This window comes from Pistacia vera, unplaced genomic scaffold (assembly GCF_008641045.1).
Source record: "Pistacia vera cultivar Batoury unplaced genomic scaffold, PisVer_v2 Contig503, whole genome shotgun sequence".
NCBI classification, from domain to species: domain Eukaryota; kingdom Viridiplantae; phylum Streptophyta; class Magnoliopsida; order Sapindales; family Anacardiaceae; genus Pistacia; species Pistacia vera.
The window spans coordinates 501216-528776 of NW_022196339.1; the positions used below are offsets into that span (position 1 = coordinate 501216).

A 27561-nucleotide genomic window follows, 5' to 3' on the forward strand; every position below is an offset into this window, starting at 1 on the left:
TTGTCATGAGGTTATATATATATATTCTTCAGAAAACTTTTCGGGGAAGCCATGGTACCTGTGAATTAAACAGTGCTGTTGAAGCTCACTTATAACCTCTTATCTTACATTATATTATATATAGAAGTAATTAATTTCTCATTTTCGATAAAGGGTAGTGTGTTTGAGAGTGCTTTTAGCATCACTAAGAAAGCTTTTATATAATTATTAAAAACACTTATCAGATTAAACACTTTTTAGAGAAGCAAGCACATGATACTGATCAATGCTTTTATGAAAATGCTTTCAAATTTCATTACTTTTCAAGTTGTATGTGATCATCATCTAGAATTAACAATATATAGTTTCAGTTTCTTCTGACAAAGTAATCTATCATGCATATTACAACCATACATATCATCAGTACTTCTCGTAGAGGGTGTCCTTGATCCTTATATATATATATATAATAATAATAATAATAATAATAATAATAATAAAGCAAGAAACAAAAACTATGCCTCGCATGCATCTTACATATATTCGAAAAATTATTATGTATATAATTGTTTGCTTCTAGTCTCAACTATCTGTCATGAAAATGTCACTTAGAAATATTCAAGAAACTAAATGGTCACCACTAAAAAGAACAACTGGGTGATGGGTATCATCTAAATCAGGTAGGGTTACTGTAAACAATATTAAGGGTAGATTTTGATGGTTTCTCAAAGAGGGGTTGTTCGATTTTTTTGGATAAACAGAAGAAATTATTATGTGTATAATTAGAACAAGAAAAGAAAGGGAAATTTGATTATAACGTTAAAAGAACATAAAAGCTCATCAGATCCAACACTTAATTTTTTTTTTTTTTTTTTAATAAAAAACTAATGGAGAAGAAAAGATTAAAACACATTGGACTACTCTTTCATGGTCGCACCAAGTCTTTTGCTTCTAGGATCTGAAATGTAGTCATCTAAAATCAATGATAACATGGCTAAAACTCTTTGTCAATCTCTTCATTCACTTATGAACAAGAAAAAAACATTATTTGACCGTGATTATTAACTCCTAAAACAGGAGCAAAAATCATCCCGTATCGATTGGTGTTGTAGGTGGAATCGAATACGACCAAATCCCCATAAAACTTGTAAGTGCAACGAGATACTGCATCAGCCCAAAAATTCTTCACGCTCTACCCTTATGGTGAAAGTGAAAGAACAATTCTTCTCTTGCTAAGCTTGACATTTCTGCATCATGTCCTTTTATACCATTTCTCAAATCTCTTTTTGTGTGCATCTGATATTTTCTATTCCCCCAGCTTCCGATTCAAGGATGCTAAATTGCTGATGCATAGGCAAATTTGCTGTTGAAAATTTCTGAGTCGTCAAAGCTTTTTGGCAGCTGAAACATTACGGTGAGATATTAATAGATGCATTTTTCTTGGGGTTGTCAAGGAATGGTTATGAGTTTCTACAAATATACTAACAGCATAATTCCCAGATTTTGTCCACACCACAACAAGCTTTGCATTACAACCCTCTCTGACTATCCGCCGACGTCTCTTTTTTTCACTAACTTTTCCTTAAAGCACACATACTCCATCCTTACTACGACATTCGTCTCTTTGTTCTCTTACTTGAATTAATTCTAACGTTAAACCCAACCTCCTTAGCATATCTATTGTAAAAATCATTTACAGCATCTAATGATAGAAATTCTTGACCTACTTTTGGCTTCCGTTCATGTGATACTTCAGGTACATAAGTATTATCTATAGAACTCAATAATGGTTGGTCAATTCCTTTGCCAAAATCTTTTTCTTCCATGTCTCAAAACTGTAAAAACAATATATGTACCAAAAAAAAAATATTAACTAAAAAATATTAATATCAAGGTATAAGTAACAGGGAATTAAAAAAACTAAACATATTTGATTTTACCTACAAGGCTACAACTTAACAGAACAACCAAGTACTTAATACAACCAACATGTATCCTTAAGTTTACATAGTAACCGAATAAAATATTCTTTGAAACTAGTAAAACTTAAAACTTCAAATCAACTTTGATGCATTCAATTTAGTCTTAAGAAAAGTATATATTAGAATTTAAGTCATATCAATCTACTACTTATTTCTAATTAATTCATATTTCTAAACAAGTATAATTGGTAGAATAAAAAAAAAAAAAAACTTGTAAAAAAGAATTCAAAAATATTCAAAGAAATTTACAAATATAAATAAAACACATTAAACCTTAACCCAAATTTTATAGCATAAACCAACAAAGTATTCAACAATAGAAAAAAAATAAAAAATTAATCTGTACAATGTAATTTTACATATTGTATTATATTAAAATGTAATTTTATTTACATGACATGACATTGCACTGGTCACTAATGAGTAAAATGTAATTTTCATAGACCCTAATAAGATTTTAAATGACATGACATTAATTACATTGGGTCCTACTAGTGAGTAATTTTCTTGCGATTTTACATTGTATATTGGAATAAAATGTAATTTTACATAGCTCCTAATGAAATATTACATGACATAACTACGCATCTCCCATTAAGAGGTGTCTTGAGAAGAGATGGACTATATATATATAAGGGTTAATTGGATACACCAAAACTTTTGTTCATTGCATAAAGTATGTATTTGAATGCTTCTGGGCAGCCTGCCGGTAAGAGCTAGATGCTAATTAGGAGAATAATTAGCATTCCCAAAAGGGCAATAAGAGTACCTTACGAGAAACAAATTCCCTTTTGTTTTGCCAGAACATTTAATATAAAGTTCAATATATATATTACAAGAATGACAATTTAGTATCGCTATTACTTCCATACAACTCATTACAATACACAAATTAAACAAGATATCAAACTGAAAACAGAAAATATTAATGATCTAGATGCATCAAAGTTCAACAGATCCATTGCATATATATATGTTCAGTTTAATAAACATTTATCAATGGAGGTGTCTTGTTATTTGATAACCAAAAACTCTTGTTATAATCAATAATAATCCATTCATTATTTATATATAATTAGTTATAGAAAGAAAATGAATTATAAGATTGACTATATAAATATATCAGTCTTTTAATAAAAATCTTCACTCTGTAATTAAATAAACCTAACAATGAATTAATGTTATTACAATAAGTTAAGCTGGAAAGCCGAAGAGTGAAGACACAAATGACGAAATTAACTACAAACAAGTTATTGTGTTCCTGCTGTGTCTTCTACCTGCAGCTTTCACACCCTCGAAAACAGTATGAAACCTATAGTTTGATGAGGATTCCAATTAGATATTGAAACATCATAACAGATTTGCCATTATCTGTATTGGGAACACCAATATAAAATAACCCCTGAAGATTTGTCTAACCAGCATGTCTTTCTTGTGTCTTGGGAATTTGTTTTATATGATAATTCTAGATACAAATAACAAAGTGAAGACAAAAAATATATATTTGAAGGCTGCAGAGTTATAAAGAACATCGTTTACCTGACATCAATTTTTGCTATTAATATAATTGGAATGGTATATATTGATGGAAATTAATAACTTAAAATTCATCAAGGTTTGATTTGGACAGGCAGATGTGTACATGTAAATATATCTTCATGTCTATATGCATGTATGAATGTATCATCATGTATACATATGAACTTATGTATATAAAATTAGCTGCATGTATCCACATATAGATAGAAGAATGTACAAGTGTTGAATGAAGAAATTAATTAATCAGATTTTACCAAGAAAATTGTTTAATATTCAGAGGAATTAAGCAATAATTTCATAGAAGGCAAAGAAATTGAAGTAATGAAATAGCAATCAGTAAGTATAGAAGAATTACCTGGAATGTTGAAGCTGTTGCCTTTGTATAGTTGAGACACAGTACTGAACTTAATTAGAAATTAAGTCTTATTAAAGATTATATATCTTCCAATATTGTTGGTGAATGAGTAATTGAAGCTGCAAGATGACCTGATGGAACTGTTATCTATGAGGCTTAATAACTAATTAATTTGCTAGGTCTACAGTCACTATATCACAACAAAACATTTACCATAAAAATAAAATTGATTCTTTCTTTCTTCCCAATTTCAAGAGAGAACAAAAAAAAAAAATTGCTTTTGAAAATCAATCCATTATGGATCTAAAAGGGTAAACAAAAACAAAAACAAAAATAAAAATAAAGAATCTAAAACTGGAAATAATATGTACAAAATAAGAATCAGTCTATCAGTTTATCAATATATATATATACACATAGAGCGACAGGTAATTTTTTACCAGATCATGCTGGCAGCTTCAATCTCTCAAACCAACATGTAACCGAACAAGAAGAAAAAAAGAAAATATATGGTGAGTCAGGCTTGGGTTTTGTTGAAAATCAAGCAGGCCCTTTGAAGGAAGAACACATCTTCAGAAAGATTGACAAAAAAGAATGAAGCTAAGCAGGAGGGCAAGCATGTTTTAGGTAGTTTATAAGAGAGACTACTGATGACTATTTCTCTTATATGTATAAATGCAACCACTCTCTCTTGTTCCTCCTGTTCTTCTTCTTCTTATTGAAGTACTGTGTCATAGAGAGCTGGGGAGAGAATTAATTTAATGGTGGCTTTTGGTCCTTCCTTACAGCTATTGACAATGACATATTTTCTCTCTCTTTCTTCATATTTTACATGACTAACACATAAATGGCAAGACTATGGGGACCAGTAGGTCCGCTTCATAAAATAAAAAATATATATAATCTTAGCTTAACTCCAGTTAAATGATAATTACTAGTACTACTGTTAATTAAATCTCAGTAAATATTAAAAATGCATCATATAGTCAACTTCTTAAAGTGTTTCTAATGCAAAGTTAACTGAGAATATAAATATATATAAATTATAAATTATAATACAATAATATATTAATATATATTAGGTGACTTTGGTGACTTTTGCTCTCCAAATCTATCATGAAAATTGATCAAAATTACTTTTGAAAAAGTTTTTTTGATACATTGGTTTATATAACAGCTGGGAAATTAATTTACAGCTGCAGATATAGAAGATATTTCCTTCTGATAGTGTTTGCTGTCAATATTACATGCAAAAACTAGCTATTTAAGTTTTTGACCTGAATTAGGGTTTTTTATTTTTTCTTCAAGATTTCCTTAAATGAATATAGAAATGCAAGATATTAGCATTACTGTGATGATAAATGGAGGCGTTTCTAGAGTTAAAATCTGAGATTATGTTGTGGATCAAATAGAAAAAGGGTGGTTGGCATGTGCTTAGTGAGCTGCATTGTCCCTACAGCAAAACTAATTCAATAAATATGGCTTCATTATTTATAAGAAGAGCGTGAATCGATATCGGCCAGGTTGGTGGAATCAGTTGAGGCCAATCTCCATTTGTCTTTAGCTTTGGGTGGTTCTTCTGTCTTTGGTTGACAAATAGTGACATATAGACATGTCGTAATGGAAGGGAAGGGAAGGACCACAACTTTATAATACTTTGATTACTGGATAGAATCACATGGTTTGCTTTGTAATTTAGCTCTATAAGAGTTGAATTAATCTTCATTTCATTAAGGACGGTGTGGTGGTAGTTGAGAGTAAAGCAATCAAAGTGTTATCTTTGCAAAATGTATATGGGGTTTTCTTCTTTTAATTTCCATTGTTTTTCATTAATTTGGGCCCTACTTATACATGTTTGATTGGTCACTTATATATGTTTAGGGTTTTTAAAATGCCCTTCCTTGTTGTCCCACAGTAATCATAAATTACTACTATTTCAAGGTGGCACAAACTAATTTAGAGGATTCCATCAATTATTTCTTATCGCCTATTGATTTGCATAAACCAAAAGGAAAGTAACTAACGTGAGTAAAAATGATTTTTTTTTTTCTAGTTAATTGTGATGGAGAAATTAATCAAGGCCATGATTAGTGGCTGCAGTGTTTTTCATCTCTCTTCCTACAGGTAAACAAAATGGTAGTTGAATTTGAATCTTTATTTTGATTTAAATGCTTCACATTTTGTATATGAAGAAAATGATAGAAATTAATTACCAATTGTTTATAATCAACGGGTATTCTTATTTATAATCAATTGCTTTTAGGAATTTACAGTGAAGTATTCCACGAACTTGAAATTCAATTTTCCAAGTTAATAATGAAAACAAATGAAGGAATATGATATCACATGGGAACAATAGGGTTGCCAACTGGTGGCTTTTGGCTTATCTTCCATTGACATTTTATTCATTGGAAAATGTATTTGTAGGTTGTCTTATCTGCCTGCCTCAATTGCTATGTTATATACATACCATGTCCATTGTTAACCTTTAATATATTATTGTGTAAAATTAATACGATCAACCTAGCTCCATTGTCCATGGAATCTTTTGCTTTCCTGTATTGGAAAGTGACAACAAGCGATTAATTAATGTCACTAATAAACGGTATTACAATGACCAAAGACTTGGGAGCTCGAGATTTGAATTAAAAGTTAATGATTTCAATTTACAAGGAATATTTTCATCACCCTTAAGCTTTACATTTGAAATCTTATTATTCTGAGCGATAAGTTTTAGGAAATTATAGTCAAAGCAATGCTCATAATGAGATCGCAAAAGAGTAAACAAAAAATACATAAAGAAAAGAGGACTTGCATAAAATCATAAACTCATTCTCTGCGAGTATTTAAGCCTTAATTTTATCGAATTAACTGTATTAATTTTATGCTGATCACAATTTGATTCCAGAGAATACAATAAAACTTGGATATTATTGTTTTATAAGAGGTATATTTTCTCAAGTAAATCACAGGTATAGCAAGAATATTCCCTCTTCCATTTTGTTAGAGATATTACATTTCTCATAGAAGAGGTCATTACCTATTAATATTATTCACGACCAACTATAAATATATAGTTACAGAATATGTTCTTATGATCTTTTGGGTTAATTTCTACTCTTTAGTTTGAAAGATATATTTCAAAAAATTTGTCAAAGAAATAGTATATTATTAGAAGATGAGAAGGTCAATAGAATTTACTTAACTACAATAATTAATTGATAGGTTTAAAGCCAATTCAAAAGCTTGTCCCCTTTTTCAAATCTCATGGTTTGAATTTTACATAATCACACCGGTAATTGCGCAAAAGTAGCCTAACATTAATTGAAACATCAGAAATTAATTAAACATGTGGAGGTCAATGCAAGTGGGAAATGGGTTTTGTAAATATTAATATGAATTATGGTCATTAATTAAACAAACAACTTGTTGGGGTCCATGTAATGTGATTATGTTTCTATGTTTCCCATGTTGATCATGTTATAATTAAGCTTAATATCACCACCATGGCAAACATGTTTTACTTCAATTCCATGTATAAGATAATGATTAAGATGCATTAACAAGACTGATAATGATTTTATCCTATCCGCCTTTCATCCCACGACGCGTGTCTCTCCTCTGTAACATGTTTAATTTTGTGGCATTTTCTTTCTATGATTCGTCAACATTATTTTTTAACCATTTTCTAGTGCTCTACACTCTGCTCATTTTCCAAGTTTCAGGTCCCTTTATCTTTTGATGGTGATATATTTGGTTTATTAGATTTTCTTGACAAAACAAATCTATCTATCCATCTATTAAAATTTTCTTAAAAATGGTTTTAATGCTACCATAAATGTAAATATTAATTATTTTTAAAGAATTAATTAAATATTTTGAGGATGTATGATCATGAGTTGACACGCAATAGAAAGTCAGGAAAATTGGTGACAGAGTAACCCTATCGATTCGTTTTCTTTCCTATTTGGGATATTAGCCCTTTTGGGGCCAAGATTGATTGAAATTGCCCAAAAATTTAGAGGATAAAGTGCGCAATTAGATTCCATGCCCAAGAAACAAAATCTTTCATTTCTCAATTAAAATAATTTATGGTTGACTTTATTTTTATTTTGATATTGCCAATCCATTATAATAAAGTAATTTGTCATCTATCAATTTCAGCCACTTATGTATAATTGAGATTCTTTTATAATACCAAATTACCAATAAATTTCTGTGGCCATACAGAATAATTAATTGGAGCCAAAACAGAACAAATTTGCCAACTATTAGTTGTCCCTCATAGAAATAAATGGCATTTAATCATACGATAATATATTTTTCAAGCAATGAAATTTGATTATTTTAACAAGATAAATCCCCTAGGCTTTGGTGAGATGTCAAATTCTCTTGATTAATGGTGACTAATGACTGACGAGCTAAACTTCCTCTTTTTATTTTATTTTCTTTTTCTTTTTCTTTTAATTTCCGGAGTTGAACGGATGGACTGTCCAATTCATTTTTCCCTTTTATCTCATTTTACACTCAACAAAATTATTATTAATGAATAAAGATAGGTTGACAAACAATTTTTATAAACTTCTCTCACTAACACCGACGTGATAACTTGTAATTGGTCGGTTCACATTTGATTAGACAGATCCATTGTTGGACAGACAAACTAATTATGAAGTGATACATTGCTTTTATAAGAAAAAATTAGTGAAAAGGATTTGTGAGTGTAAATTAATTGTCGACTTACCCCAAAGCCTATTATGATTGACTGTGCTAACCAAAACCTAGGGGCCAGTTTTGATTGAAATGAAAGTGAGTGATGTTATTTAAGAAGCCTTACTAAATTTCTTTTTTAAGTCCCAATACCAATAATACTTAAACTGTGATCCAATAGATTTTGTCAACCACCAAACCAATCTAATGTTAATCGCTTTGGAGAGTTTTCAATCCAATTTTCCTTAGAACAGACTGATCGGTTTGATTGGATTAATATGTATGCGACTTACCATATTCAAGAGACCGATACAAAATATAATAACTCTTAAGCTTAAACATAATGTCATCGCTCACTGGCCGACCAAAAGCAAAGCCTAAATATCCAGCTTTTCACTCAGAAAACAAGCAATTATGTCCTACATCCCTAAAACATACTTTAGAACAATGTTTTATGGCTCACAATATATCTTAACTACAACAAAGATGGTAATTTGTTTCTTTTCAGCTAATAGTATCATTCTTACCAACTTTATTGCTGGGAACAGCCGAAAGTTACTCATTAACTTATGAAGTTATCAGAATAATTATCAATGGTCCTCACTCACAATAAGAGACCATCAACAATAGATTTCATTCATTACCACTTGCTTCCTCAGATGCACTCCCTGCATCTGCATAAATATGGGAGGAAAACAAAAGATAATTTACTTTTTCCTTTTTGAAAATGAAATCATCTGTATTCAACATTATGACAAGCAGCTAGCAAGTGATGCATACCTTCACCAACAGAAGGAGCATAAGGAGACTTTCTATATCGTGTTTGCTGTTGTGTGGGCTGAAACAAGACAAATATAAAGCTTCATAAGCAATCATGTAGAGAAGTAATCTGTTTCATACTTTAAAGAAAGAAAGTTCATCATAAACAAGAAAAGAGCATAACAGTTGTTGAAGTACAATTAAATAAAACGAGCCACTGTTGTCTGAATTCCACAACATACTAATTATCATCTTAAGCATTACCAACAAAAGCCTCGAATTCAAAGGAGATTGGAAACATGCCAAGCATGAAAATTGAAATATTTTATTAGAAGAACATAGACTGACATTATGTGAATACATTTTATTCTATATTTTTACTAAAAATGATTTTGGTTGAAAATTTGAAACCTATGTCTACACATATAAACACAAACTAGACAAAAACTAACCAACTTTTTGTAAGGGTCTGGACTGCTCAGATTATTGGTTCCCAACAACTTTGAGCATATGCTCAATATGACTTGCACGCTTTAAAATACTTGATTCCAAAGAAACCCAGAGCTTGTCCATAATTCTCTTTCTAAAAACTGAAATGAGTTCAATAGCAAGATTACTCACTTTCCATTTAAAGCATCCACTATAGTAGAAAGCGAACTTTTTATTTTTTAGCTCCTTCATTAGAATACAAATATATTTGAAAATATGTCCTTGATTTACTAAAGGAGACTAGAAATGATTAGCTGTATACCATCAGACACACACATTGAGGTCTATCATAGAGGGAAATCCTGTAGAAGAAGGTACTAGAAGTTGGTAGGCAAATTGATCTAAATATCCCATACAACACCAAATATAGTCTATGTAGTAAGTGTGGTATGTTAATTTATGCACTCAGCACTTGAATGCCACACATGAAAGCAGTTCAAAGAATTTTCAGGCATTCAAAAAGCTACTCCTGGGAAACACCTTGTGTTCTCTAGAGTGGTCATCTCCAAGTAAAATCCTAACCATGTAGAAGAAAGTGCATTTGTATGTTTGCATTTTTCTTTGACGAAATCAACAAAGGAGAAATAATTCCTACAATCTTCTCTTCTTTTATTAGTACAATATACTAGTTCCTTAAAATTATTTATATACTTTGAGATTGAGATTAGCAATAATCAATTTTAGCTAGATGACTGACATTAATCAGCAGTAGGCTGAAAGTAGCAAACTTAGTTCCTTATTCACATTCCATTCTAGTATTCTGGGACAGAGTACAAGTAACTCACTGCCAATTTGCAACAGTAAAAGTATCATCTTTTGGTATCATCTTTCAACATATGTAAACCAATCAACTACTTCATTGCTCTGGATTGTCTAGAGAAAAAACTAATGTCATCAAATATTCATTTAAACGTTGAAGTCATAACCCAATACCTGCAATTTTGGCCGAAGGGCTTCAAGTGGTCCTTTTGGCTTCGAACCACCTTGCTGCTATTCGAAAGTATTAAAATTATCAGGCAACTAACTTAACGCATAACATCCAGCAAAAACAAGCTAAACATGGACAGGGGAAGAACCAACATAAAGTACCTTTCCAAGTGCCCAATCAGCTGAATCAAAATAAGCGCGCTCATGGTCCTAACACCAAGTTAAATCTTTAGTTAAGAACAACACAACCCAACATCTTTTTCTTAAAATATAAAATAGCAAATTCTTAATAAAAAATCACCTTAGAGATGAGTGGGGGTTTCTTGGGAATGATCCCTCCATACTTTTTTTTAACAACTGCCTCCTACAAAAGCAAAAAGTTAAAATGACACAATCAGGCAACTCGTATCAACAAATTATACCAGCATGCACATTCAAATATTCAACTAAATCAAACATGTAAAGTACAAGATCTAAACAAAACCTCCTCTTGAGACGATGGCATAGACTTCTGAAACTTCTCAGGGGCACTCCCATCCACCATTTCTTGATCTTTTACATCTTCTGTGCCCGACATAATGCCGCCCAAACAAACAGCGAATGAAATTGCACAAGACTTGTTTGTCACAACCACACAAAACTCAGTTATTCATCAATTAAACCATACAAACAATAGGCACCATAATCAAATCATCTCAAGACAAAACTGAGTTGACTTGATACATAATAAGAATAAGCGGATAACCTCCAGAAACGTTAGAACATTCAATCTAATATTCAATACCAGATTAATCCGTAATTGCTAAAAAGAGAGAGAGATCTAAGTGAAGAAAACAATTTAATATTATAAAAAAAGAGGAGTGAATCGTAATTTTCTAACCAGAAGAACAATGCAAAAACAAGATATAGCAAGTTTTTCAACAAATTAAACCACGAAACGAAAAGAAAATGACGGTAAATTTCATTTACCTCGAATAAGATTTGGTACGGTCACAGGGAGATTTCCCGAAATTTGGAAATAAGAAGGTAATGGGATCTTCCTGTAATTAAACAAATGGAATTTTTTTAACAAAGAAGCTGATCTCAAATGAAGCATTCAAGAATTAATAATGAATCAATGACAATTATTATTACAAAACTGCTTCGTACCGTTAAAAAGCACATCAAGATCAAGATCAAGATCGCATAGTTATATTCAAAGAAACAATTGCAAATAAATAAATATGACACATACCCGGTAGGAACCAAATGATTATAAATCAACTAGTGTCAGAAGCCTAGCTAAGAAATAAAAGGAGGTAAAATGGGGTACCTCATTGGATATGATTTTGAGAATAACATAAACAACTAAACGACAAGTCGGTCGTTCAACAAGTGTGAAGCATGAATCCTAATTTGCTTTTGGGTCGGGTCACGGGTTTAGGCATTTGCTTAAATGAAGGGAAATGAAACCATAACATCTCCAATAAAAGAGGCTTCATACAGAGACCAAAGTGAGGGGCAGATTTTCTGAGTCAATAGTATAAAAATAAATAGCATTTTTAAGTTAAAGTTATATTTATTTCATTTCAGAGTTTGTTAAAAGATAATATCGTTACCCATGGGCCATGGAAGCTCTATGATTATAAGACCAGAACATAAAACAATGATAATCTTCAATTAAAGTGGCAAATGTTTGCATATTGAGTTTGAAAAAGGAGTTTAGTTACCATATTGAAGAGACTTATATAAATGAGGTAGCTCCAATTTTTATTGTTTAAATTTTTAAAGCTAGTTTTTAAGAGGAAACTTTAAGGGAAATTAGTTATTAATTAACAACTAAAAGTCTACTAGCATAAGCAAGTATCAACACTGAGTTGGAATTAAAAAATCAAGTATTAGTAAGTCCCACGTATAATTAATTTCAATAAACAAAGCTCCTTACATTGAAGATGTGAAATAACATTTACAAAATTTGGATGCAAGGATCAGTCTTCGATACTTTCTATTTTCGGCCACCCTTGATCAGCCTGTGACTTCACAAACTCAGCCAAAAGCTTAATCTCTTCATCCTGCAAACGTGCTCCAAATGTACATTGTCCCCTTGGTGTGCAATTCTCCCCAAAACCCTGCATCTCTCATCGTTAACCAAGTAAAACACTAATAGGAAAAATGTAAAGTTTAGAAGGAAAACTTACAGGCATTCTTCCTTTGCCAAAGTATTTTACAGGTATATCTCCTTTTAGAAAGAAAACTTACAGGCATTCTTCCTTTGCCAAAGTATGTTACACGGTATATCTCCTCTTCTGTGTCAACTCCATTTCTGCACAGGCAGCTTTTTTGATCACTTCTTGGGGATCATTAGAGACTATGGTTTAGAGAATGCATAGTCACCCAAGTAAGTCCTTAACCCAAATGACCAGTTATTTAGTAGTATTTTTGCAACATCACACCAGTTTTGAGACTTTATTGGTTTATATTTTGAATGTTTGAAAAAAAAAATAAAGTTATTTTTCCTCGTTGCTCGTTATGGTTATATATTTCCCAAAGTTTATTTGTTATGCTTGTATAGATTTTTTCTCATTGATTGAGCTTTATCACAGAATATGTTGAAACGAACAAAGAATCGAGTGAAATTGTGGCTTGTCACCTTTGTAGATCTTTAATAAAGAGGGTTGCACCCTGACAAGAAGAAAGTTATAGATTAGAGAAGAAGCTAAAATGAAGATGATGATTATATGGAATGTATGGGTTGAGAAAGACTCACTGGTTGAATTACGTTTCCGCCTGCATCATGGCATCCAATGCATGCTTGACTGAACAATCTGGCCCCTCTTTGTATATCAATGGTTTGCCCAAGTGATACTGCAAAACGTAAGAAGTTAAGGACACAAGGTAAACACGAATTCTAAACTATAAAAGTCACACACTTCTGGATGTTCGATTACATAAAAGTGTTTGTTTCAATGAACTCTATTTTGGCAAATAAGAAGGACATGATGAAACAGAACTGTTAAATAGACAATAAAAATTAATGATAATTTTATTCCCTTAGTGCACCAAAAAATTCTAAACAAATTCTAGCCAACTTTACAGATAAAATATGATATTCCAGAAAAATTTAAATCATAATTAATTTTTCTTTCCACGGAAAAATGTTTCGGCAACCATTTTTTTTTTAATCAATAGAGGCATCTGCAAATTAGATGAATCAATTAGAAAAGGAATTTCCAGGGTAGAGCAGCAGGTGCAGCTGCTTTTTGCTTCATCATGTGGTATACGATTAAGATAAACTTTCTTTTACGAAAAGCAATAGGTAAAGAGCATAGTGGAAACATGATGATCATCATAAAATGTATTGTTACCAATCAAACTAGTTTGGAACACACCTTATAGAGGAGAAAGAAAAAGTTATACCATCATCAAACTAACTTGTCATTGAAACTAATGTTATTATCAACAGCAACAACAAATAATTCTCATATAAATATTTAGGAGGAAAAAGATACAATATCATGCAAATATGCACCTCTTTTTTCTACGTTTAAATTTGATACCATTAATAAAATTTTCTTATTATTTCTCAAGAAAACATGTAAGACTTGCTGCATATAAATGTGTTCTTCTATCTGCAACATTTCTAGAAATCTCACGATACTCTTCAAAGTGAGCAAGAGGTAGTCATGGATTCAACCAATTGCCATAATAGTATGAAAACCACTTGACACTACAAGCTTGGTCCTTGATGTTGTCTTTATCATTTGCCAACAATGTACCACCCAAACGTAAGAACATGATATTGCATAATTCAGAATTGGTTTATCTTGTGATTCATTGTCATAATTTCTTAAGGTGAAGACTAGAAACACAGCAAATGAGTAAAAAATTTATTTAACATTTTTTTACAGCATAGTTAGAGACTATGTTGAGATGTTGGAGTAATCTAAAAGGATTTTCATTATAAAAAGAAAGGATAATAATATCCTAATGTAGTGAATTAGAGAATGGTGAACATGATGGGTTAATAATGCAATTGTCTTCATTATAATTTCTAATCCAATTTTGATGTGTTTTTGGACATAGATTGCAAATTGATAACCACATTTAAGCATTAAAAACGAAATCATTATTGAACCCGTGAATAGTATGTTTTTTACCTGGATCGTTGACGAGAGGGGACAAGATTACAAGTGCAGCCATTAAAGGTGGAGCCAAGCTCTTCACAAATTTAACTTGTTTATTCAGCAAAGGAGCTGGGTGGCTCTGTATTTCTCCTCCTCCTCCTCCTTTCTCATTTCCCTGTGTTTAGAACCCTTTTAATTTGACATAAATTTCCACAAACAGATAAAAGTAAAGAGAGGGGATAGAGTTAGAGAAGACCTTCACCTTGGTTGCGAGACGAAATTTTGTATTTATACAACAAGATACCATGGAAAGGAGCGGCATTTCTGTTCTTGTACCTGTGAGAGTTGAGAGTCGCACAGTAAGATAAAGTGTTTAACGGAAAATAGCCTGGCTGTGGTACGGCATCTCATATATTTTTGTAACGTCACGGTGACAAATTTATCAATTTCGCAAAAAGCAAGGGAAATTATTGATAATTAGTTAATTTATTATATGACACGTCAAATTTCTATTGGTCAGAGGATAAACTAACTTAAATTTGGGAACAGCGTAAACCTTCTGTTAACTCAATAATTTGGAATAAAATAATAATCCCTTCAATTTCATCTTCTTCACGTTTTGTTTTTAAGAAAGTCTACCAAATCCTCCTAATTATTCAATCTTCTCACTCGACCTGATTACCAAATTTTCATTCTGTCGAATAATATTTTTAATCAACAGAATTTGATTCGCCATGGCCGTCTTATTGGAGGACGTAGTGCAATCAGTGGAGCTATGGCTGAGGCTGATGAGGACGAAACCGCAACCCTACGTTGACCCGAATCTTGACCCGGTTTTGCTCGTTCCAGGTATTGCCGGTTCCATTTTGAAGGCCGTGGATGGTACTAATGGGACAGATGAGCGGGTTTGGGTTCGGATTATTGGGGCCGATTACAAGTTTCGGACGAAGCTTTGGTCAAAATTCGATCCTTCTTCTGGTAAATAGTTTGTCTTATATCTTTTTAAAATCGTTTTTCAATGTTGATTGTGAGTTCAAGTTTATTGTATCCAAATTGAATTAAGAAAAAGCTGAAAAATAGAGGAAAACCATATTTGCTTGTAAATTGAAAGTGCCGGGTGCAAAGTCTAAATGCTGGAACCGTCGAATCACTAGTTGATAGCTATATGATAGAGTAATACTTATGAGATTTATATACACCAAGCCTCATATTTGGTATCCTCCTATCAATTGCTCAGTTTCCCATTACAATAATTTCCAAGTTATGATAGTGGTGCCTGCGCACTTCTTTGCAAATATTTAAAATGCATAAGATTCGTTACTCAAACTCAAATCACCTGAAAGATTGATAGCAACTTATTTCCTCCCCGGAGATGCAAAACTGCTTTGCAGTTGTGTTTTAATCATTTTTACTGTAAATAATGATAACTGTAATAAAAAATAGAACAGTGTAAGGGGTGGTGCCATGTGCCTAGTATGAGTTTAAGCATGTAGTCAAATTGTTTAGATTTGTCTTTTTGTCGGGTTGAATCATATAAGGGTTTCCATGTGCTGAGTGCTCAATAAGAGGTCAAACATGTGGTTGTTCAGCTTTGTACTTCAGTCTATACTTTAATGTAGTAGCTACTGATTTTTCAGTATACTGTTCAGAGTTGAAATCAAAATACTGTACCTCAAATTTCAATCTTGTCCTGCAAAATAGCCTGAATCTACAGGATCTTTAGATTCAGAAGAAATAAACCCGTAGGGAACTGAGGTTAAATCATGTTGTGCTTCATAGACCTATTCCATCTTTTCTGTTGTGATTCAATTGCGTAATCCATGCAACCCTCTCATAATTCCAATTCACAAGAGGGCTACTATCACCAGCAGTTGATATATGGTCTGTTTTAGAAGACTGTATTTGTGCTTTCAATTTCTGATTAGATTCTTTGGATGCTTCATTAGATCTCTGCAATCACTTGTCTGTGCTATTTAATTTATGATTTGTTCTCTTGTTAGTTTTTACTGATAAGGTATAAAATATTCCGTTGCTTATATGTTATTGATGTGAAACAGGTCAAACTGTGTCTCTAGATCCAAATACAAGTGTTATGGTTCCTGAAGATAGATATGGATTGTATGCGATTGACGTCTTAGATCCTGACCTGGTATGTCTTTACTTTGCATGTGAATTTTAGGAAATAGCAAATTCAAGCACAAATTGAGGTTAAAATTTAAAAGTTAATGACAATTAAAAATAAAAAATAGAATGGTCTAATTTAAATAAGAGGTAAATGGTCACGAATTGCACTTGTTCCACCTAAACTTGGTTTACTCTCGTTTTAGTGTCCATACTAATTAGATTTCCTGCCTGCAATTCTATATATAAATAATTTTTGTTGATAGGATGCCTACACTTAACTCCTTGGTAGCTCGTTCTCGCCTCATAGCTAGGTTGTTTCACTTTATCTTAGATGCCAAATAACTAGTTAAATGAGTTTCAATGAGCGCAGCTTGGAGTTTGTTGCTAGTTTCTCTGTCTGGCTTCACTGGGGCCCATTAATACCTTTATGTCTCTTTGCTCACACTTAAAACCGCTGGTCTTTTCTTTCCTTGATTGTTTTTGATCTGCATGCTATTGCTCTGAAAGCATTAACGGCACATGGGGAAACTAACTGAGATGAAAGTGAAGTTAGCTTATGGAGCAGAATATCCAGCTCCAAATATCATATTTACAACTAAAAAGTCTTTAATGTACATCTATGAAGGGTATCCAATTAGTGTTATTGTACATCACATACGCGCTTTTTCTTTTTTTTTTTTTTTTTCTTCTTGAGACAAACTTATGGCCACTAAAATGCAATGTGGCCACTAAAATGCAATGAATAAAATTTAACTGTTTTTTGGTAGAAATGTGTCATCACATTTTTATTGGAGATTGAATTAGGATGACCAATAATGAAATGATAGATTCCAATTCATTTTTGGTTCAATGCAGATAATTGGACGTGATTGTGTTTATTATTTCCATGACATGATCGTGGAAATGATCAAATGGGGTTTTCAAGAGGGGAAGACCCTTTTTGGATTTGGCTATGATTTCCGCCAAAGTAACAGGTATCCTCTAAAAATTTAATTTTGTTGATGCTACTTTACTTATGACTTTAGTAGTAGAACTTTTTCAAGGTACAAATTTTTCTGGGTCATGTATTTTCTTATGAGTTGTCATACCTATTAGACAATGAATGGCACCTACCTCCTCACCCCCTTAAAGGGAAACTGGAAAAGATTAGATGTGCTTGTTAATGTTCTCATAATTCCTGCATGTTTATTATGTTTCTTGTGAAGTTTGAAGATGGCTCCTTGCTTGTGAAAATTATAAGATTATCAGTTCTTTGAGTGAAATGGAAAGGGTGTAATATTTAATCGGACATGTATACAGTCTATTGATTTAATGATGTAAAACAATTCATCCTTATTGCATTGCAACTTCATTCCTTGGTAGTGACGTTGATCTTACATTTATCGTTACTGGAAGAAGATGGAAAAATTATTGACTTTTACAATATTCACATGTTTTTGAAAATGGAATACATAAATAAAATCAATGTTCTCAATTTTCTTTGGTACAGAGTACTTTGTGCTATATCAGCATTTCCATCTATTTCTTGTTACTCCTTTTTCCTTATAGAGGGTGTTGCTTGAGTCTTGACTTTAGATCTTATATTCCTTCGATGAGTTTTACCATAGTCAATAGAGTTGGGCTAGTTTTTAGGACATTCATATGTATACTCTCAAAGGTGTATTTAATGTATTTATTAATTGGTATTTTTTTGATAGAAGCAAAACTAATAAAATCAATTGATTTCATTATTAAATGGTTGTCTATGAATATAGTAGAGCAGCTCATATTTGCATCAATGAGATTGATGATAGCTACCTGATGAACGAAGATATTTCTCTATTCTGAGACTATAAGGGGGTTTTGAAATGTTTCTGCTCCCTTTGTTTTTCAGGTTGCCAGGAACATTGGAGCGATTTGCTGCAAAATTGGAATCAGTGTATAATGTTTCTGGAGGGAAAAAGATAAATATCATAAGTCATTCTATGGGGGGTCTCCTAGTGAAATGTTTTATGTCTCTGCACAGTGATGTAAGAGTTATTATTCATTCTGTCTTCCCTCTCCCCATTCCCAGTTTGAATTCACATCTGATTGTTCATGTTGCTTTCTTTTGGTACAATTTAATCAATTTGGTAATGTTGCTTTTCCTTTGGCTCAGATTTTTGAGAAATATGTGAAGAATTGGATTGCAATTGCTGCACCATTTCAAGGTAAGTGATTTTGGATTGTAGTCAACTTGGGCACAACAGGGATAAGCAGCTTTTGAGAGACTGCATCTTTTAGTGCCCTGAAAATTTTTGCCTCTTAAGAATTTTATTTTGTTGAAGTTTCCAAATGAAAAGGAAGAAAAAGAAAATCAAAACATATGATATTATCTTTTACTGGGGAAATGTGTGACATCATTATTTTCACTTTTCTCGTCCATAGGACAAAGTTGCCAAAATGTAGGAAGTGGGAAAATAAAATTGAATTAGAGAGCCTTGCATGTGATGCTACCCCTAGCTTTAATTTTGTTTCAATTGCAAGATTATAGGATCATGATATGCTTTTAAGTCATCATTAAATTTGTATGTTTCATAAGGCCTATCATTGTTTATTCATGTGAACAAAATTCTATATCTTGAAATAGGGCTTATAGCATACTTATGTGGAAGGAGCAATATCTGAACTGTTCTTTTGGATACTTGTTTCGTTAAATTATGTGCAATTTCATTAGAATAGTTTGTTGCTCATATTTCCATTAGCTAATCAAGCAATTTGGGGTCGTAGGTTAGATTGAACTAAAAATACTTGGAAACTTGGAGACACTGGATTCTTTTGTTGGTTTCTATTTCTATCTCTTTGTGCGTACAAGTTAGGAAAGTTAACCTGAAATTGACTTTGAATATGTGATTTAAAATTGTCTAACAGGTGCACCTGGGTATATTACTTCTACTTTTCTTAATGGAATGTCATTTGTAGAAGGTTGGGAACAGAACTTTTTTATATCAAAATGGAGCATGCACCAACTGGTATGACTACATAAGTTTGGCAATTTGGATATCGATTTCGTTTAAAGTTTTATTTTTATTTTTATACTGTTGTGGTTAAGATTAATTTATGTACATTGACAATGTCTCAGTTGATTGAATGTCCATCAATATATGAACTGATGGCTTGTCGGAAATTTCAATGGCAACACAATCCTCTTCTGGAAATCTGGAGAGAGAAGCAAGATGATGATGGAAATTCTCGGATTATTCTTGAGTCTTATCCCCAAACAGACAGTACAGAAATTTTTAAGGAAGCTCTCTCAAGGAATACGGTAAGCTATGGACTGTTTTTGGGTGAAATCGGATCTTAGAAACTTTTGATAGTTTTAACTCGAAAGTTTTACTGAAGATAAATGTTCCAGTGAAATTTAAAAATCTTCCACCATGTAAGGACGATAGAGTGTCATTATGCTCCCGAAATTATGTTTATTTTTTGTTTTCATAAATGACAATTGAACTTCATAATGTACACTCCAACAGTTTGTTTTGTCTTTAAAAAATATTTGACTTCAACTATGGTAGTTGAAAAATCTTGTTCCTAAGTAGCAAATTTAACCCTGACCCTTTGTAAGAGGATTAGGTTATGTACTTTATATGGCTTGATTATATCAATATGCATGTATTTGATGGTTTCAGGTGGATTATGATGGAATGACTATTCCTCTACCTTTCAATATGGAGATTTTGAAATGGGCTAATGAAACACGCAAGATTTTGTTGCATGCGAAGGTTCCTCCCAAAGTTAAATTCTACAACATATATGGGATCAATCTTGAGACACCTCATAGTGTTTGGTATGATTTTTATTTTAAATGTTCCATCAACAGTAAAGCTAGAAATATGTAACATTATGTTGAAGCTTAAGAACATAAGAATTTTTGCTACTTCTAGGTGGGTTTGCCTTCTTTAATTTTACATTTACTGTGCAGTTATGGAAGTGAGGATGCACCTGTCACAGATTTATCAGAACTAAGATTTCTCCAGGTCACTGTCTTCTAAATATTCCTTCTCATGTTATGTAGTGTTATTAGTGTAATTTCTGAAGTTACTATGTAACAGGTGTTATATATGCAATAGTTTTCTCCTCGTTTCATTTTTTTCTTAATGTCTTATCAGTATGTAATGAATTTTTGCTTTCAGTGATGTATTGTTTGCAAAAATTCATATATCTTTGTATAATTGCAGGCTAAATATGTATGTATTGATGGCGATGGGACTGTTCCAACTGAATCAGCCAAGGTTTGCTAGCTTCCATGTCAACGATTCTTTCTGATGTTGTGATCTACCATATTAATTATGCTATGAATAATTAACATTTCCTGTGCAGCCTTGACTGCTGATTTGCTCTTTTTTTAAAAAAAAAATTATTAATACTATATAAAAGATTGAAATTATCTTCTGATTACCATGCAATTATGGGTAGCTGCTAGGAATGCTAATTGTTATTATTCTCTGATGGTGTTGGACATTTCTATAGTATGCAAATGAATTATAATAAAATTAGATTTTATGATGAGGGAAATTATGTACGTTTTGGGTATAAAGAAGTGTACTATACAGAGTTGAGACTAGTAATAAGCTGGATTCAACTTTCTTAAGTGATAATTGTTGGAGAAAACGGACAATATGATTATGTGTAATTTAGACAGTTGACATGATTGTTACTGTTACAAGAATAGTGAAAATTAAAAATTGAAGCTGTCATTTGATTATTATAATAAGACTAAGTGACAAAATCAAGCTGCTTCTTTGTTTACTGATGCCATGATCTTCTATGTGCGCATATATATGTGCTCTTGTGGCATGTGTACTTTCAATTGTGTTTTTTGTCTTTTCTTGTCCCTGAACTGACAACTCATCTGTGATTGTAAATCTTCTGTTACTTTCAGGCAGATGGGCTGAATGCAGAAGCAAGGGTTGGAGTCCCTGGTGAGCATCGGGGAATTCTATGTGATCATCATGTTTTTAGGATTCTCAAGCATTGGCTGAAAGCTGGTGACCCTGATCCTTACTACAACCCAATAAACGATTATGTTATTCTGCCTACTGCTTTTGAAATTGAAACGCACAAAAAGAAAGGATTAGAAGTTACTTCACTAAAAGAGGAATGGGAAATCGTCTCAGAAGTCCAAGATGACTGTGACAATATCAATATCTCCTGTGGTAAACCTCTAGAGAGCTCAATATTTATTTCCCATTCAGGTTATAATCAATCTTCACCGGCAGAAGCACATGCAACTGTTACTATTCGTCCTCAGAATGAGGGCAAGCAGCATGTTGAACTAAATGCCGTAAGTGTGTCTGTTGATGCTTGAGTTGTTTGTACCAACAACGAGAGTGACATGTTGCTGTATATATGTATATGTGCTAAAAAATTGTATGTTTTGTATATAAGAGCCGATCCTATGGTCTTGTTTGGTGGTATGATGTATATATAATTCATACACAATAGCTTTAAATAAAAATAATATTTGTTGAACTTTGTTATCATCGGTTAAAGGTCGGTGGTTTCAGTTATTGAACAATTGTTGAAACCAATAAGGCGATAATGTTCCGACTCCTAACAAAATTCTGATAACTTTTTATATGTTTGAAAAGAATGTTTAGGGTTTCAAAATAATTATTCTTACAAAAACATTTTAAAGAAGGTTATTTTTATAAAAGTTTAGGGTTCGAAAATTAGCTATTTTAGATAAAAAAAAAATTATTTATTGTTTGGAAAATGGTTATTTTTTAAAAAAAGTATAGGATTTCAAGAATAGTTATATTTTTAAAATAATTTAGAGTTCTGGGAATGGCTATTTTTGTAAGAATATTTAGGGTTTTAGAATTTTTTTTTTTTTTGTTTGTTTAAAAACAAAAATAATTGTTAAAGATCTCTTATGGAAATCCTAAAATTTTGTTAAAAGACCATTATTGAAACCCTAAAATTTTCTTAAAAAACCATTATGGAAACTCTAAAATTTTGGTTAAAAACTATTATCAAAACCCTAAAATTTTGTTAAAAAACCATAATGGAAACCCTAAAATTTTGTTAAAAAACCATTATCGAAACCTTTGTTGTAAAAACATTGGTGGCCATCCATCGCCTTTACTTCTCATTTTGGTCCCTTGTTATTTACTTTATCTATTTTACCTCTCTTGAGTTACTACTAAATAGCACCACTAAATTATAATACGTTATCAGTACGAAGAGCTTAACAAGTGTAACGATGCACCTCTATTGAAAGTCAGTGCCTTGATTTTATATGTGCTCTTTAATCTTTGTTTTGTTTCCGCCTTTATGGCTGAATTTACTGATTATTATTAAATTCCGCTTTTATGGTTGAATTTACTCATTATTATTAAATTTCGTCTCTATGGTTGGATTTATTCATTATTGTTAAATTCCACCTCTATGGTTGAATTTATTTAGTATTTTTAAACTCCACCTTTATGGTCATCAGAGCTATTTATTATTGTTAAATTCCACCTCTTTGTTCATTGGATCTATTTATTATTGTTAAATTCCGTCTCATGGTCGGATCTATTTATTATTGTTGAATATTGCCTTCATGGTTTGATCTGTTTATTGTTGTCAAATACAACCTTTATGGTTAGATATGTTTTTATTATATTTTCGATGTCCAATGTTAGCAATTGTGCTTCCATATTATATTTGATAAATGAAGTTTCATAAATAAATATCGTTTTAGAATTTGAAGTTCTAAATACTAATTACAAACATAAAGTTTGTAAAACGAAGACAAAAATTGGACCTGAAGTTCCATATGATGAAGATGAAGTTCTGTAAACATCTTTACTAATATAATATATTTTTTTTTTTGAAGGATGGACTTTGAAATTAAGACATTGATATCTAGTAATGGTGGAGACATTTGTATAGTAAACAGTGCAACAAAGCACACCATCCTTCGGGATAGAAAATATTTCTCAGGTTTGACCTTTACTGAGGCTAAAATAAATACCATATCAGGATCTGCAAACATAATAAAGGGCTCCAGAAGAGTAACACTCGTGTTACCAAGCGAAATTAAATTAAATATCCATGATGTTTTATATTCTAGCAAATCCAGAAGAAATTTGCTTAGTTTCAAAGATATACAACTTAATGGATACCACATTGAAACTTTAAGTGAAAAGGATGGAGAGTTTCCATGCATCACTGCTAATATTTCATGCTAGAAGCATGTATTGGAGAAACTCTCCGCTTTCTTATCAGGGTTATATTACATATTCTTGAAAAATGTTGAAGTCTATGCAGTTATGAACCAGAAGTTCACTGATCTTGAACTTTTTAAAATTTGGCATGATCATCTTGGTCATCCAAGATCTGCTATGATGTGTAGGATCATAGAAAACTCATATGGGCACTCATTAAAGAACCTGAAGATTCTATCACCTAATGAGAATGCTTGTATTGCTTGCTCATAGGGCAAATTGGCACTTAAGCCATCCATCACTAAAGTTGGTGTAGAATCCCCATCATTTTTACAAAGAATTCAAGAGGATATATGTGGACCTATTCATCCACTAAGTGGACCATTCTGCTACCTTATGGTACTGATTGACGCATCGGCACGATGGTCACATGTTTGTCTACTATCAACCCGTAATATTGCCTTCGTTAGATTGCTAGCATAAATTATTAGATTATGGGCACACTTTCCAGATTACCTAATTAAAGCAATCTGTCTAGACATTAATGCTGGTGAGTTTACCCCAAATACATTTGATGATTATTGTACAGCAATGGGAATTGATGTTGACACCCAGTACCACATATACATACCCAGAATGGTATGGCAGAGTCATTTATGAATCGTATCCAATTAATTGCAATAACTTTGCTATTACGTCCACAATTATCGACTTCTGCTTGGGCTCATGTTGTTTTCCATGCTGCGGCGTTAATTCGCCTAAGACCCACTGCGTATCATCAATACTCTCCAATACAACTTGTATTTGGACATCAGTCTAATATATCTCATTTATGAACGTTTGGTTGTGCTGTGCAAGTTCCAATTGCACCCCCTGAATGCACTTAAATGGGACCCCAACGTCGTTTGGGAATATATGTTGGCTATGACTCGCCATCCATAATCGGATATCTTAAGCCCCTAATGGGTGATTTGTTTACTGCATGTTTTACAGATTACCATTTTGATGAGACAATATTTCTTCCCTTAGGAAAAAGGGTAAAGCCTCCTAAAGTAAGGCCTGAAATTTCTTGGAAAGTAAATTCTATGTCTCATTTAGATCCTTGCACATCTCAATCTAAAATTGAAGTGCAAATAATAACACATTTGTAAAATATCGCCAATCAAATGCCTAATGCATTTCCAGATGCAGCAAAAATAACGAGATCATACATTCCAATTATCAGTACGCCAGCAAGGATTGATGTTACCAATGAACAATCCATGTGGGCAATGATCGGTTCATCTGTTACACGCCAAAAGCGTGGTAGGCTTATTGGAGCCAAGGATACTGTTCTTAGGAAATGAAAGGCACAGAACCAAATATGTGCCAATATTGACAATGCCGGAATAATTGATAGTTCCACATCTTCTAAACTAACTCCATAAGAGTTAACAGTCCCTGAAAGGACACAAGCTCCTGAAGAGGAAGAAATCCCTGAAGGAATACAAGAACATAGAAATGAAGAAATTTCTATAAACTATGTTCACTCTAGAGAAATGTGGAATCGTGAGACAACTATTGTCGACAACATATTCTCATATGCAATAACTACTGAAATTATGAATGATGAGTTTGAGCCACGTTATGTTGTTGAATTTCAACAAAGACATGATTAGCCAAAATGGGAAGAGGCAATTTAAGCATAAGTAACCTCCTTAGCAAAACATAATGTATTTGGACCTGTAATCCAAACGCCTGAAAATGTGAAAGCTGTAGGATACAAGTAGGTATTCAGAAGGAAACGAAATGAGAAAAATGAGATTGCTAGGTATAAGGCTAGACTAGTGGCTCAAGGTTTCCTGTAGAGACCCAAAATTGACTTCGATGAGACGTATTCACCAGTGATGGATGCTATTACATTTCGATACTTCATTAGTTTATCAGTCTCAAAAGGACTCGATATGCGTCTCATGGATGTTGTTATTCTGTATTTGTATGGTACATAGGATACTGATATCTATATGAAAACCCTTGAAGGATTCAAAGTACCAAAAGCAAATAAAAGGAACATGTATTCAATATGTTGGGGATTGGTTAAACCACTTTGGCTTTGGATTACCTATTTTTAAAGTGCAGCGGAAAATTACCAAGTTGATTAAGAGATTTCCAGTTTTTAACCATATCAAACACAAGTGCCAAAAGTAAAGAACACAGCCATATACATGGTTCGGCTAAATCCACTTTTAGCCTACATCCATGAGACCTTGTCTAGATCGAAGCAATCCCTAAGTTAAAAACACATTACAAGATAGAGTTAAAAGCTTATCTAAGTTACAGTAAAAAGTGTTAGAGTAGGTGCCATAGAGCCCATCAATTATTGTAAAATTAACTCTGTAATAAATGTTTATTTATCAATAAAAGACATATTCTTCTATATCGTGTATGTAATGATATATATCCTTAGGATGGTAGAACCGAGACGAGGGTATCAAGTGTTTCAAATCTTGATAGTGAGAACCCAATGATCACATATGGTGGTCATTCTAGAAACGTTCGTACCCCCAGTATTATTCTAACCAAGGACACAGATAATATGGTAAAGCTCTCATAGTGTTGAACGACCATGTCGAAAGGCAGTGACTAATCTCACTTGTCAAGGTTGTTTGTCGACAACCTAGTGCAATGCATGAATGCTTGCTAGAGACAAGTTCACTAGATATACCTACTAGAGGATTCCATATGGATGGTAACCCTAGTGTCTATGGAATAAATCCTCTAACAGATTATGGTGCATGTGATCCTTAGACTTGAGATCACCGGAGCGCCTTGTGCACCAATTGGTGTAGCTTGATATTAGCCCAATGTAGTTCTATTCAGAGCTATAAATACGGTAGTGATTGGCTACATTGAGAAGTGTATCAAGACTATGGTTGATCGACAAAGGATTCATCACTCCTGGGTACGGAAGAAGTTATTTCACTGGGTCATTCAGTAAATGGCAATGACACTAAATCTGTGGCCATAATGGGATTGAGTTGATGCTCAATCCAATTTATTATTCTGGTCATTGGTCTATTGACTGAATACAAACATGTCGAGGATATCTGAGGTTGACACTATTTCTGTACCTCAGTCTCGATGAGATAACAGATGATGAAATGATTAGATTATACGGTAACCATACCATTGATAGGTTGTGGTTTTGTTGAATCCGAATCTATCGGGTGGCCATGATGTCTTGCTAGGGGCCAATCTTGGTCTGTATATAGTGAGATGATTAATTGGTGTTAATCGCGATACTACACGCTGCCGATATGATGAGGAGCCTACGGGTCACACACTTAGAAGATAATTTAAGAATCAATTTGTGAAAATGGTATTTTGGTAATCTCACAGTGTAATTAAATTTGTTGAGGTTGTTGCCTATATTTAATTTTAAT

General features: G+C 32.5%; 3 protein-coding genes and 1 long non-coding RNA gene across 4 annotated transcripts; 1 reads left to right on the top strand and 3 right to left on the bottom strand.

The window, feature by feature from the left end:
• Positions 1 to 3054: 3054 nt before the first annotated feature.
• LOC116105744 lies at positions 3055 to 4641 on the bottom strand. The gene is made up of 2 exons (XR_004124112.1): positions 3856 to 4641; positions 3055 to 3273 (listed from the first exon to the last, which is right to left on the bottom strand). It is a non-coding gene; the product is annotated as an uncharacterized LOC116105744 (long non-coding RNA).
• A 4453-nt stretch (positions 4642 to 9094) lies between these two features.
• On the bottom strand, positions 9095 to 11352 carry LOC116105656. The gene is made up of 6 exons (XM_031392064.1): positions 11225 to 11352; positions 11042 to 11104; positions 10903 to 10950; positions 10747 to 10800; positions 9346 to 9403; positions 9095 to 9239 (listed from the first exon to the last, which is right to left on the bottom strand). The coding sequence occupies exons 1-6, from the start codon at positions 11315 to 11317 to the stop codon at positions 9199 to 9201; spliced, it is 357 nt and encodes a 118-aa protein (XP_031247924.1). The 5' UTR covers positions 11318 to 11352; the 3' UTR covers positions 9095 to 9198.
• A 1249-nt stretch (positions 11353 to 12601) lies between these two features.
• On the bottom strand, positions 12602 to 15208 carry LOC116105778 (cytochrome c6, chloroplastic-like). Its single transcript, XM_031392194.1, has 6 exons — positions 15106 to 15208; positions 14877 to 15018; positions 13487 to 13584; positions 13370 to 13401; positions 12979 to 13042; positions 12602 to 12848 (listed from the first exon to the last, which is right to left on the bottom strand). The coding sequence occupies exons 1-6, from the start codon at positions 15163 to 15165 to the stop codon at positions 12708 to 12710; spliced, it is 537 nt and encodes a 178-aa protein (XP_031248054.1). The 5' UTR covers positions 15166 to 15208; the 3' UTR covers positions 12602 to 12707.
• A 232-nt stretch (positions 15209 to 15440) lies between these two features.
• Positions 15441 to 22408, top strand: LOC116105763 (lecithin-cholesterol acyltransferase-like 4). Its single transcript, XM_031392181.1, has 11 exons — positions 15441 to 15821; positions 16901 to 16992; positions 17823 to 17941; positions 18841 to 18976; positions 19105 to 19156; positions 19857 to 19957; positions 20068 to 20250; positions 20615 to 20772; positions 20908 to 20962; positions 21164 to 21217; positions 21868 to 22408. Exons 1-11 carry the CDS (start codon positions 15578 to 15580, stop codon positions 22291 to 22293), a joined length of 1620 nt encoding a protein of 539 aa, XP_031248041.1. The 5' UTR covers positions 15441 to 15577; the 3' UTR covers positions 22294 to 22408.
• Positions 22409 to 27561: the final 5153 nt, after the last annotated feature.